Source organism: Peromyscus maniculatus, chromosome 20 (assembly GCF_049852395.1).
Source record: "Peromyscus maniculatus bairdii isolate BWxNUB_F1_BW_parent chromosome 20, HU_Pman_BW_mat_3.1, whole genome shotgun sequence".
Lineage (NCBI taxonomy): Eukaryota > Metazoa > Chordata > Mammalia > Rodentia > Cricetidae > Peromyscus > Peromyscus maniculatus.
Genome location: NC_134871.1, coordinates 52,574,964 through 52,587,597, shown reverse-complemented (window position 1 = coordinate 52,587,597; position 12,634 = coordinate 52,574,964). Strand labels below are relative to the sequence as shown.

The window sequence follows — 12,634 nt, the reverse complement described above, 5'->3', positions numbered from 1 at the left end:
TTGAAGACTATTTGCCAACTGTAAGAGTGCCTGTTTCCTAGGAAACAGTTCTGCAATTTGGTCTCATTTGTGTCTGTGTGTGTGTGTGATGCTAAGATATGTTTCTGGATATATGTATATATATATATATATATATATATATATATATATATATATATATATATATATATGGGGGGGAGTGCTGTTTGTATGTGAGTGTGTATACGTGTGTGTATGTGTGGTGCTAAGGATATGTGGGGGAGTGTGCACATGTGTGTGAGTGTGGGGGTGCCGTCTATAGGGTGGGGAGTGTGGTGCTAGGGATTAAACCCAGCACCTGAAGCATGCTTGGCAAGCACACTACACCGAACTCCACATACGCCCTTTTGGATTTAATTTTATTGTTTTATTTTGAGGCAGTGTTTCACTGAGTTACCCAGGCTAGCCTCAGACTCGAGATTCTCCTGCCTCTGTCTCAGATTACACCTGCCCCATCAATTTGACTAACATGCAGTCATGTCATGACCACTGAGAACAAGTTCAGGACATTCTCTTGCTCCCAGGTCCCTTGCTCTGTCCTCAGCCCCCGGCCCCTGCTATCCTGTTTTTAATCTTCCCGTGTGGGAAGGTACCGTGTGGACTGGTCATCCTGTAACCGGCCTTGCCCTGAACTCTGAGCTCCACGGTCGCCTGACTATAGCGGTTCAGGTTGAGGTGGCTTCCGCTCCACAGCTCTCCTGGTGAAGCGCTTCCTCTACAGTTGGAAGAGGAGCTCATATTTCTTGTCCACACCAAGGAACTTTACTGGTGTAACCCGAGGTTGCCCCGGTAACCGGGATGTCCTGGACCCCATGCAGTTTATCCACAGTGTGACGGGCAGTGTGGGTGGTGTTGTCTAATCGGGCTGAGATGGGAGACTCCACACAAGTGGAGGTGTGAACCAGTCTGCTTCACCACCCGTGGTGTGACCAGCTCTGGCTGTTTTTCCCTGTAGACCCAGTGCTCGCCGGAAGCCAGATTATGAGCCCGTTGACAATACGGATGAAGCCCAGAAGAAGTTTGGCAACGTCAAGGCCATTTCTTCAGACATGTACTTTGGAAGACAAGCCCAGGCAGATGTAAGGGGGCCGAGAGCTCCTCAGGAGCCCTGAGAACCAGGAAGGAAGCTTAGCTGTGGGGACCATGAGAGGATGGGCTGCTGAGGGAGGAGGGACCTGGCCAGAGGCCCAGAGGCCCCCAGACAATAACGCAGGAGGCAGGACCAGAGCCCAGGCCTGCCTGAGCACCCGGCAGCTGAGGAGTCAAGGACCCGGTCTCATGGCTCTCCCACCTCTCTGGGGAGAGGCCATCAGTCAGTAGCTTTTGAGCAGATTTGGGTTTCTATGTAGCAGCAATTGCTTTTGATCAGTTTAACATGGTTAAATGAAGCCTGGAAATGTTTGTGGGCGGATGCCTTATTAGCCAGCAGTCTCCTGCCTCACAAATGAGCACATTCATCCAGGAGTGGCTAAGCTGGGGCTGAGCCCGCTTCTCTCGAGTGCTCAGTGCAGAGGCCTGGTGGGGAGAGATCTGAGGAGCCGTTCCCAGGGTGCTGATTTGTCTCGTAGCCCAGGCCTCATTGCCAGAGGGGCTGCCAGCCCCTTCAACTTGGTTTTACTTTAAATTTGATGATGGGCTGGAGTGCAATTCTTGGAAGAACACTTGCCTGGCACACTTGAGGCCCTAGGTTTTATTTCCAGTAAAACACACACGCACACACACGCACGCACGCACACATGCACACAGAAATTTGAAGCCTTCAAGCTGATGGACTCGGTGGTGTGCCAAGCACGGAGGGGCTTTCCTAGAGCGGCTGAGAGCAGTGCATGAGCTCTGGCTGCCCCTCCTCCTGACCACATTGACAGGGATGTGCGACACTGCCCTGCCCACCCGTGACCTACATCATTGCAGAACACGCCCTTTATTCCATCTCCAGGGCCTGGCTGGGGCTGACATGGGAGGTAGAGAGCCAAGGGGAGCAAACCCATCCCAGTCTCTCTTCAGCAGTTCTTGGAGTCTAACTCTGCCTTTTTCTGTCTAGTTTGAGACCCGGGCGCGGTTAGAGCGGCTCTCCACCAGCTCCTCCATAAGCTCCGCAGACCTTTTCGATGAGCAGAGGAAGCAGGCAGCAGGTGAGGACTCATGGAGCTCCCCGGGACATGTGTCTCCACAGGACCTTTCCCTTCCCAGGATTCCATGCCCCATCACCATACACCCCTGTCCCTGTGTGAGATGAGAACTGAAGCTGCCATCCCAGGTGTCCCGTGAGAGGAGACCACGTCATGAAGAGTATGCCCCTGTCACCTGGCAGTTTAGTATCCAGAACACTGGGTTCCTACAGGAGGCAGGAGGCTCCTGGGAGATGCCAGCCACTCACTAGCTGGGGTCATGGCATGGTTAGCCTCCATCTCCTGCCTGTGGAGTAGCTGGACCTGAGATATTGTGTGAGGTACCAACCAGTCAGGTTCCTGCACCCAGGAGTCACCTCCCAGGCCCCTCAGCCCTCAGGACACACAGAGGCATTAAGGAGTGAGTGACTCTTTAGGGAAGATCCAATGCAGCGTGGAAATGGGCAGATGACCATCTCGGCCGCCCCTCGTACATCCCTACACGCGGTGGCCGCTCATCCCAGGCCTGCAGTCTACGAGGCAAGCTCCAGAGCAGGCCCTTCATTGCCCACACAGAACTATGCCTGTGGCCTTTACCTGTGTACTCCCTGTCCCAGAAGGCCTGTGTGAGCACCCCACACGGCCTCCACCAGGCCGCAGTGAGAGTGTGAAGTACAGCAGCCTCTGAGGTCATTTCAGGAAAAGAACCAAGGAGAGAGAGGTCTCAGGAGCCAGTGCTGCAGGCTGAGCGCGCTGCACCCGGTTTACAGCGTTTCCTTCACAGCCAGACTGGCTTTGGCCTACAGAAGGCCTGAGCGTTTGTGTGTGTGACCATCCTGGCGGCCACACTGCCTTTTAGACTTATGGAGTGGATGCAGCTCCAACAGAGAAGGTGTAGGGTAGTCTCAGCCGTCTGGAACATTCACGTGGAGGTGCATTCGGGCATATGTGGTCATTATGGCCCTGATGGCATTGCCAGTTTGCTGGCTTAAGTGGGGAGAGCGTTCTAGGCTGGCATGTGTAGACAACCATGTTCAGAGAGACACGTCTGCGGCCTGACAGGGCTGGGCAGGGCCATGGCTCCTGTGCGCATCCTTCCTGCCCACAGATACAGAGGCTGTTGTTAGTGGTCAGCCACTGCCCAGCAAGGCAGTGCTTTTTCCGGTCTGATCTTCACACCCTGGCCTTTTGTCAGGCTGGCTTCCTGTTGTGATGTACCACACCCCTGGCACAAAGGCCCCCAGCCTCCGCTGAGGTCTCCCAGCAGGGCTTCTTCCCCAGCCAGTGGGTGCAGGCTCAGCATGCTGGAGCCAGTCCCAAGACTGCTGGGCAGGTCAGTCCTAAGATCCAGGTTGTTGAAATATCCGCATGCTTTTAAATTCAATTTCCTGGAACATTTACTCTGAAACATTATTGTTTGTTAAACACACACACACACACACACACACACACACACACACACACACACACAGAGGAAGGAAAAAAAGAAAGCTCTTGAAGGGAACACGCCCTTTACATTTACAGAGCTCTGACTGGCTCAAGCTTGCCTCCTGCCCCACCACAAAACGAAAGTCCATTGAACTCTGATACTGGGGGCATAGCAATTCGGGGGGCCTTTGTGAGATGTTCCCTAGGGTGTCAGGTCACCCCCGACTATACCTGGTGGTCTGCCGTGAGCAGAGCTTGCCCCTGCTACTGAGCCCAAGTAGTTGGGGCTATTGTCACTGCCCATCTGGACCCCACCACCCTGAGACCCGAATTCTAGCTCCATTTAGTGGCCTCTGGTGTCGACACGGTGGCTACAGTGTCTGCCTCAGAGAAGTAGCTGTTAGATTCGATATTCTGAAAATCCTGGACTTTTCTCTTGACTTGTCTCCGTTTCTGAGAATTTGGTCCATATTATCTCATTAAAGAAGATCCATGGCTCCCCTGGAGGGTGGGAGGGACAGAGCCCTGAGTTCGGGGTGTCCCCCAGGTTCCTCTGTCTGCGGAGGTCCATGGTCCAGGCCTTCCTGTCTACGTGCGTTCTGTTTGTCCCTCGTCCGGCTGCCCCGTGCCCTCCCTTCTCTGCCGGAGCGGAGCGGGCTCTGCATGCGCCCTGGAGCCCTTGCCCTGAGGGTCACGTGCTACCCTCGCGCCTGTCACCGACTTTCCGCCTGGCTCCTGCGGCCTCCCCAGCTCTCCCTCCCTCCAGCTGCCCTGGGCCTGTGGGGACTCCTCAGGCCTCACATGCTTGTGCCTCAACCACCTCAGGAATGAGGCACCTGATGAGCTGACCGCGGCAGGCCCTGGCTTCTCTTTCTGTGCCCCTGGCCCTCGACAAAGCCCTTGTCGAAGGTTTGTTGAATGAATGAACAAGTGCCCTCCAAGCCTGCCTGCCTGCCGCCCAGCACAGGACCCACAGCCCTTCCCAGTACCTCCAGTACCCCACGGCCAGTGCTGGCCATGATAATAGCTCTGATTCCAGTTTGAGCCTTGAGAGCCACCGTACAGAGTGCTGTGTCCCCTTGCTGTGGTGGCTGGAGGAACTGTGCTGGGACACCAAGCCCTGCCCCACTGCGTGATCATCTCTCTCTGGACACAGCAGTTGCGTGGGAGGAGACAGGAGAGGCCGAGTGGGTTCACAGAGCTACACGTGTCCTTGGTAGATGGGCAAGCTGGCATTTCTCTGTGTGCAGGAAACTACAACCTCTCGAACGTGCTGCCCAATGCCCCGGACATGGCACAGTTCAAGCAAGGCGTGCGATCCGTTGCTGGAAAACTCTCTGTCTTTGCCAACGGGGTCATGACGTCCATTCAGGTGAGTGAAGCTCTGTTAGAGCTCCCAGGGGACTGGGCTGTAGCTATGAGCTGGGAGCTGTGCCGCAGAATAGCCCAGACGTCATGAAAGCCCCGAGTGTGGAGTGTATTGTAATATTGCCTGAAATCTCAGCCACTGGGGCCTGAGGCAGAAAGGTGTTGAGTTCAAGGCCTGCCTGGGCTGAGACCCTGCCTCGAGACAGCATTTTCTAAGTTCTTACTGGGGAGTCTTATAATTCCCAGTAAGAAGAATGGAGAATCTCTCTCTCTCTCTTTTTTTATTTAGATCATTTTATTTTATAGGTATGAATGTTTTGCCTGCATGTCTGTACATATGTATGCATGCCTGACCCTACAGATGGTTATGAGCTGCCATGTGGGTGCTGGGAATTGAACCCAGGTCTCCTGCAAGAGCAAGTGCTATAAACTGCTGAGCATCTCCCAGCCCCACAGAAGAGAGAAGTCTTAAGATGAAAACCATCCACCTTCTCCCTGTTCTGAGATAACCACCGTAGCGTTCTGCTGTGTTTTGTTTTAGTTCTAGACTATGTAGTCCTGGCTGTCCTGGCACCAACTATGTAGACCAGGCTGGCCTCGAACTCAGAGATCCACCTGCCTCTGCCTCCCGAGCGCTGGGATTAAAGGCGTGCTCAGCTATGCCGGTGGCTGCGTATCTTTTTGAATGATAGGGAACCCTATTGCTGTGTGGCTGTATCTTCTTCTCTCAGTGGCATGTTCTGTGCGGCTACATGGATTCTGAGGAACTCCCGAATTCTCCAGAAGCCATCTTCTGCGGGGTTATTTCCTCCACACCTCTACCCTTCGCTCCTGCCCCCAACTTGGTCCTCGTGGGCCCTAGACAGTTTTACTTCTGCTTTACACTGTGTGCACATACATGCTTTTCTGTATCTGTAGAAATATTTGTCTTTCTGTGTTGGACTTAATTCACTTACTAGGGCAAAGTGGAACCTGTTTGTTATGACAGTGAGGCCTTCTCAGAGTGTGGGAATGGCTTGCTTATGTGAAGTCACTTTAGAAGCATCTTCTTGGGTGAAATGAGGCCCTGAGGAGTTGACTAGGTTGGCATTACCCCTTATGGATCAATGGAGGCTCTTAGTCTGCAGACAGACCCTGCTGTGGCCTCGATAGAAATGTGGTGAAGCCCCCCCATGAAGGAAGCCTAAGGCTGCAGAGGCTTGGGGCTCTCCTCCCTCAGGCGGGCCCTTCATCAGGTCCTCCTGACAGGCAGTATCCCTGTTTTGTGGGTGCCTGTCTTGTTTTTAGAATACTCCCATCTTATAAGTGAAGAAGCAGAGGCAGAGACTCTGTAAGATGAGCAGGGACCAAAATCGAGGTTTCAATTCAAATTTCAATTCTTCAGACAATCCCACATGCTCCCTGGACAGCTCAGGACATGGCCCTGGCCCCTGCCTTGCAATTCTTAGTACAGCCTGGGAGCTCTAGGCCTTGCGCACCTCACATAAGGTGTAATCCCAGGCAGGTCTCCAAACCCCGTTCCCTCCTGGCCACAGATGCAGAGATGAGGCCCGTGCCCAGAGCTGGATGCCCGTCAACAACGACCGCGGCACGGGCACAGGAGGAGGTAGATGGAGTGTATTGGAGTAAACGTTGGTCTGCTTCTCTCTAGGATCGCTATGGCTCTTAATCCTGGTGCCGGGCTGTGTCCGACCTGGTACAACTTCACTTCAGATGGACCTGGGACCACATCCAGCTGCACTGGAGCCTCGGCTGCTGTGCAGGCAGGTTCTACTTGTTGGCAAGGCCCCTGCACCCTTCCGATTCTTCACATTTCTTTTGACGCCTCCCATTTCTATGTAGCGGAGCTTTGCTTTCGTTTCTGATTAGTGCCCTGTGTCGGTCAGCATGCCCTTGCCTTATCTTTGTGGAATCTTTAGTTCTGAGAGCTGGAAACCTGAGCTGCCGGCTCCTCCCACCTCTCCCTGGACTGGGAGCCTTCACCTGGGGCCCAGCAGAGTCTCCATGGACTGTGGGCTCAGGGCTGCCAGAGCTAGCTGGTGCTGGATGGGCCAGGGAAATAAAGCCACAGCACACACTTCTCTGCAAAGGAGCAAACCACCAAGACAAGATCAGAGGTGCCCAGCCACTCCCTGCCAGATCGCTTCCTGGGCGCCCCCACACGATGGGGAGATTTCAAACAACACTTCAAGCCATCTGTCACTTTGTAAATTAATTTGTACATTCTCTATACTTAAAAATGTTTCCCAGTCAGTTCTTTTAACAAACCTGAGCTTCCATGGTGCCAAGGGAGTTCATTTCGGTTTGGTAACAGGTGCTGCAGGGCCAGCTGAGGGCTCCCAAGTGCCACCTAGAAATCAGAGTGTAGGAGCTCCAGCTGAGTGAGGCGGCCACGTGGCTTCTGGACGACACTCGGATTCGGGGAAATGGCAATTATAATTGGGTGGTTTTGTTAATATTTTTTATCTTGACCTTGATGTTCCAAAAGTCATAGGATAGATGTAAATCGATAAAGTTGTTTGGCTGTGTTTTAGACAGCACCAGAATATATTGTTCAGCACAGTAAAATATATTTGAAATTTGATGAACCAAAAATGTGATTTCAGATGACTATTTTGTGAAGCTTCCTGAAAAGATCCAATTTGTAATTGTAACGGACAGCACAGCAGACCGTTCCTGCGCTCTCCTCACCAGAGCTTTAATGACTCATTGTAAACTGGGCATCGGATGACCCCAGCACCCGCCATGCCCTGTTATGGTTGGGGCTGACAGATGTCATTGTCATGGCGCAGTGGCCGGTGGGTGCCTCTGGGGGGGAACGGGCTTCCACACACGGGAGCGTGGCGAGGCAGCCCACATCGGCAGCTGCAGCACACGGATCAGATGGTACTGTAGGGTGAATGACAGGATCGGGGTACCCTCAGGGTGGGGTTTCCCAGAGGCCTTGAGTACTGACGTGCAGGGAAGGGGTGCTGCTGGTGTGTTACCCCCTTTTCTGTTGATTGTTTCGGTCTTGAGGCGGGAACCAGGGCCTTGAATACACAGAGTACTGAGAACTCAGTCCATCGTCTGACAGGGAGGCCCCGAGGACCAGCCGTCCATGAGGAATACCGCAGCTGTTCACCTTCTGAGCATTCATGTGGAACATCAAACTAACAGCCCACAAGGATTCAGTCGTGGGGACCGCTCCGTCCACACCCCAGCCCACAGTGAGCCCTGTGCTCACCCCCATGTGCCACATGAGCTCTATGCCTGTTTTATCCCCAGGCAACTGGGCCCCTGTCCCAACTTGCTCTTTTCATCTGCTCCCTGACCACAGGGCCTCCTTACTGGGCAGCAGGCTTGCTTGGTGTCTTCTGGAACCTTCTAGTCAGTGTTCCCAGATATTTCAGTGAGGACACAGGGCTGAGTGCTATGTGTGCTAGACCAGTCCACTCGGCTGGTGGCCAGCACTGCCTGTCCAGAGTCCCTGTCCGAGGCCTCTGCTGTGGGAAGGGGAAGAGGGAGAGGAGGCGAGAGGGTGTGGCTGTGTGGTATGCCCCCTTAGATCTCATCACCAGTACCCAAAGCTAGCTGTTCATGTTGGCTGAATGAAACACATTTTGGTCTTTTCTTTTTAAAGGGGGCAGGGCAGCTGGAGAGATAGCTCAAGGGTTAAGAGTGCTCAGAAGACTTGGGTTCAGTTCCTAGTACCCACCTGGTAGCTGCAGTTCCTAGGGATCCAACACCTTCTTCTGTCTTCTTCGGGCACTGCGCGCACATGGTACACAGACTTACACGCAGGCAAAACACCCAAAGGTGTTAAAATAAAATAGGATGGGAATGTAGCCCAGCAGCAGAGCACTCGCCTGGGATACACAAGGCCTAGAAAAGACAGAAGAAACCCATGGCAGGAGCTGCCAGAACACACAGGTAGGGCCTGGGCTGTGGGAGGTGTTTCTGAGTATGAAGCCAAGAAAGTCTGGGGACTCCTCTTGGAGCCTTTGTGCAGAGGGAGCTGGTAGATAAAGCCCCGGGGACAGGGCCTTTGCTGAGCAACACCTTCTCCAGACAAATTCAGGGTTAAAATGCAGCGTTTTAAAGTAAACCCTGGAGGACTGAGAGACAATTCAACCAGTGAGAGCACTTGAGTTCTCAGGAGAGGACCTGAGTTCTGTTCCCAGCACCCACATCCGTTGGCTCCCAACCACCTGCAGCTCCAGCTCCAAAGCATCTAATGCCCCCTTCTGGCCACCTCAGGCACCCTCATGCATGTGACACACACACACACACACACACACACACACTAATAAGAATAAACCCACAGGAATCTGCTGAGAGTGTGAATGTAAATGGATACAAATAAAGGTGGATATGCCCGGTGTGGTGGCCCATGCCTTTAATTCCAACAGGGCAGAGGCAAAATTAGGTGGGTCTCTGTGAGTTCGAGGCCATCCAGGTCTACATGAGTTCAGGACAGCCAGGACCACATAGCGAGACCCTATCTCAAAACAACACAAAAAGGTCAGTGCCAGCCAGGAAGAGATCTCACTGTGCTCTCACTTTGACTCCATTGAGACACAAAGGGCCCAGAAGGAGGGAAATCATGATGCAACTCTAGGGGACTAGACCTCCAGTTCCAGGGAATCCGAGGCCCCTCCCTTGGACCATAGGAGCGCCTGTCCTCTGGAAGCTGGTGGAGCATCCTACACACCTACTTTTCTAGATACTCAGGCTGCCGACCTGCCGTCAGATGTGTCCCTCCCCACCATCTCTGTTAGAAAGTCTCCTGTGGTCCTTCAGCGCTTCCTGTGGCTCCCGGGCCACCATGTCCCCATCAACCCTCACTGTGGCCAGAACCTTCCAGGCCCTGCTCTGAGGCCTCTTGACCCTTCTGCTCCCCAGCCAATGCCACCGTGGCCACACGGGCCTCCTGGAGTCAAGCACAACCTCCCAGCCTGTCCGTGACTTAAAGATAAGCTTCCTGGGGACAGGGTTGTCGCCATGTCTTGTTGAGCAGGTAGCAGTTTTGCCAGCACACTGAAGGTCCTGAGTCGCTGCTGTCTGTGTTGGGAGGAGCCCTAGAAGTGACCCTGAGGCTGAGGGAGGGAGGCGGCAGCTCCAGGCTGGGCACGGCCACCCACAGCGTTCGTCACTTCATCAACCTTTCCTCACCCCGCACATTCACCTGTGCTAATACCCTGCCCTGTCCCTCCCGCCCTGCACTCCTGACAAATGGCTCGGGGGAGCAGAGGTGACAGCCTTCAGTGAGGACAGGCAGGACCCTGAGGCCTGTGTTCGCACTGTGTCCAGTGATAGAGACACAGGCCGTGTGCCCTTCCGCCCCAGTTTGTCCCACTCGTATGAGGTGCGTGTGTTTTGTCCCATCCTTCATTCCGCTCACTGCAGGAACTCGGTGGCTGTAACACCTGCTGCAGGCCCAGCACAGACGGTTGAGGACATCTAAATGGCTCTTCTCTGGTCCCCTGTGCTCGGCGTCTGTGCTGGTCCTACTGAGGCAGCTGGGGTGACTTAGGGACACTGTCCAGAAAGGATGGGTCTGGCCTAGTTGAACTGAGCCCTGGGGCTGAGCCTGGGCTCTGGAGCCTTTCCTGGCCCTGTACCTAATATGACTGACTTCCTTCCCCCAACTAAGCCACATCCTTAGCCACTGAACACAGACTTCAGCTGAGGAACCCCTGCACCCACAGGACTCCAGTTCTTTCTGTCTCCAGCAGCCTTTGTCTGCACCTCTGGAAGGTGGCAGGCATTTCCTGCACCTCAGTAGATTTAGCCACATTTGCAGAGTCCCTATTTGTTTGGGCACCCAGCCATTGACACCAAACTGGGTTGTTCCTGTTAGAGATACTACCGTCCAAATGGGCCCTCAGCTCGCCATATCCAGTGCTGCTTCCTCCTCCACATACCACCCTGGGTTTGATCCCTAGCACATCATAAACTGGGTATTCATTGGTGGTGCACACCTGAGATACCATGATCCGAACACTCAGGAGGTGGAGGCAGGAGGATCAGAAGATCAGGGTCACCCTCCACTACATAGTCTATTCGAGGGCATGGGCTACACGAGACCCTGTCTCAAAAAACCAAAAAGTAATTTTGTGTTCAATTGCTGTAACAGCACGAAGCAGCCATCAAGATATAGATATGCTTGGGTTCCATTTCATATCACACATCTCAATACCACAATGGTATCAGAGAGCAGACCCCTGATCAGGCCCCTAATCAGGCTCACTATCTCAGCCAATAGTATGCTGTGACTTTGATTCACATGCTCTCAAAATGGCTTCCCTAATTTCAGCCATGGAGTAGTTTGCAAGTGTGGGCAGGAAGAAGGGAGAAGAGAGTCTGTATGAGATGTCCTGCCTTCCCCTTCGCCTCTCAATGGCCACAGTTTGCCACTTGGAGCTTCTTTTTTTTTATTTTTTTATTTTTTTTTTGGTTTTTCGAGACAGGGTTTCTCTGTGTAGCTTTGCGCCTTTCCTGGAACTCACTTGGTAGCCCAGGCTGGCCTTGAACTCACAGAGATCCGCCTGGCTCTGCCTCCCGAGTGCTGGGATTAAAGGAGTGTGCCACCAACGCCCGGCACCACTTGGAGCTTCTAAGGAGAAAGAAAACGCTGCCGGCCTTGCCCCTCTGCAGACATGAAGTTCTACTGGAACAGGCAACTGAGAGCCGTGACATCCTGAGTTCAGCTCCCAGCCCAGAGCAGACAAGTACAGAGGAAGACAAGAACGAGGCATCTGCAGCCCCAGCTCCTAGGGCATAGAGATGGACCCCAGGGGCTCACTAGCTGCCAGTCTAGACCAATCACTGAGCTCCAGGTTCAACGAGAGGCAGCCTCAAAAAATAAGGTGGTGGCTGGGGAGATGGCTCAGCAGATAAGAGCATCTACCCTTGCAGAGGACCTGGGTTTGAGTCCCAGCACACATACAGAGGCTCGCAGCGGTCTCCAACTCCAGTTCCAGGGGATCTCACACCTTCTTCCGGCCTCCAAGGGCACCAGGAATATACACAGTGTATGGACACACAGGCAAGCAAAACACCCATACACAGAAATAAATTTAAATAGAGGCCCAGGAAGATTAGTCAATGAGTAAAGGCTTTTTCCACCAAACCTGAGACGTTCAGTCCCTGGGACCCAGATGATGGGAGCCAGGTGGCAGTGGCCTATGCGTTGAATCCCAGTGCTCGGGAGGCAGAGCCAGGCAGATCTCTGTGAGTTCGAGGCCAGCCTCGTCTACAGAGTGAGATCCAGGACAGGTACCAAAACTACACAGAGAAACCCTGTCTCAAAAAAAAAAAAAGTGGACAGCAATAGAGAAAGACACCTGATGTCACCTTCTGGCCTCCACACCCAAATGCACAGGCACACAGTCCCTCACACCCCTTCATACACCACACACACACACACACACACACACACACACACACACACACACACACAAGCACATGCACATGTACATGCGTACCAGGCAGACAGGTATTAGGAATGGGTTCCTGTAGGCCCGCTGCCTGCAGCAGTTCTGAGGAGACACTGTCTTGTGGCTGAGGAAACTGAGGTAGCCAGCTACTAGGTTGCTTCTTCGTGGTCACCAGCTGACCAGATCAGTTTTGACAGACCCAGACGCCTCAGAGACCTCCCTGGTTCCCCTCCCCCATCTCCTAGACCTGAGCCAAGATGTATTGGCTCCCAGCCACGAACCATTGTGCCC

At 53.5% G+C, this 12,634-nt stretch overlaps 1 protein-coding gene across 4 annotated transcripts in view; it reads left to right on the top strand.

The window, feature by feature from the left end:
* The window catches only part of Arfgap3 (ARF GTPase activating protein 3), a 49,616-nt gene extending 42,099 nt beyond the window's left edge, over nt 1–7,517 (top strand). For all 4 annotated transcript variants that reach the window (XM_006980238.4, XM_015998797.3, XM_076556438.1 and 1 more), the window contains exons 13-16: nt 974–1,097; nt 2,060–2,150; nt 4,805–4,926; nt 6,574–7,517. In XM_006980238.4, coding sequence (XP_006980300.1) covers nt 974–1,097; nt 2,060–2,150; nt 4,805–4,926; nt 6,574–6,591 — 355 coding nt within the window. In that variant the 3' untranslated portion in view covers nt 6,592–7,517. The remainder of the gene's footprint in view (nt 1–973; nt 1,098–2,059; nt 2,151–4,804; nt 4,927–6,573) is intronic.
* The last annotated feature ends 5,117 nt before the right edge of the window (nt 7,518–12,634 follow it).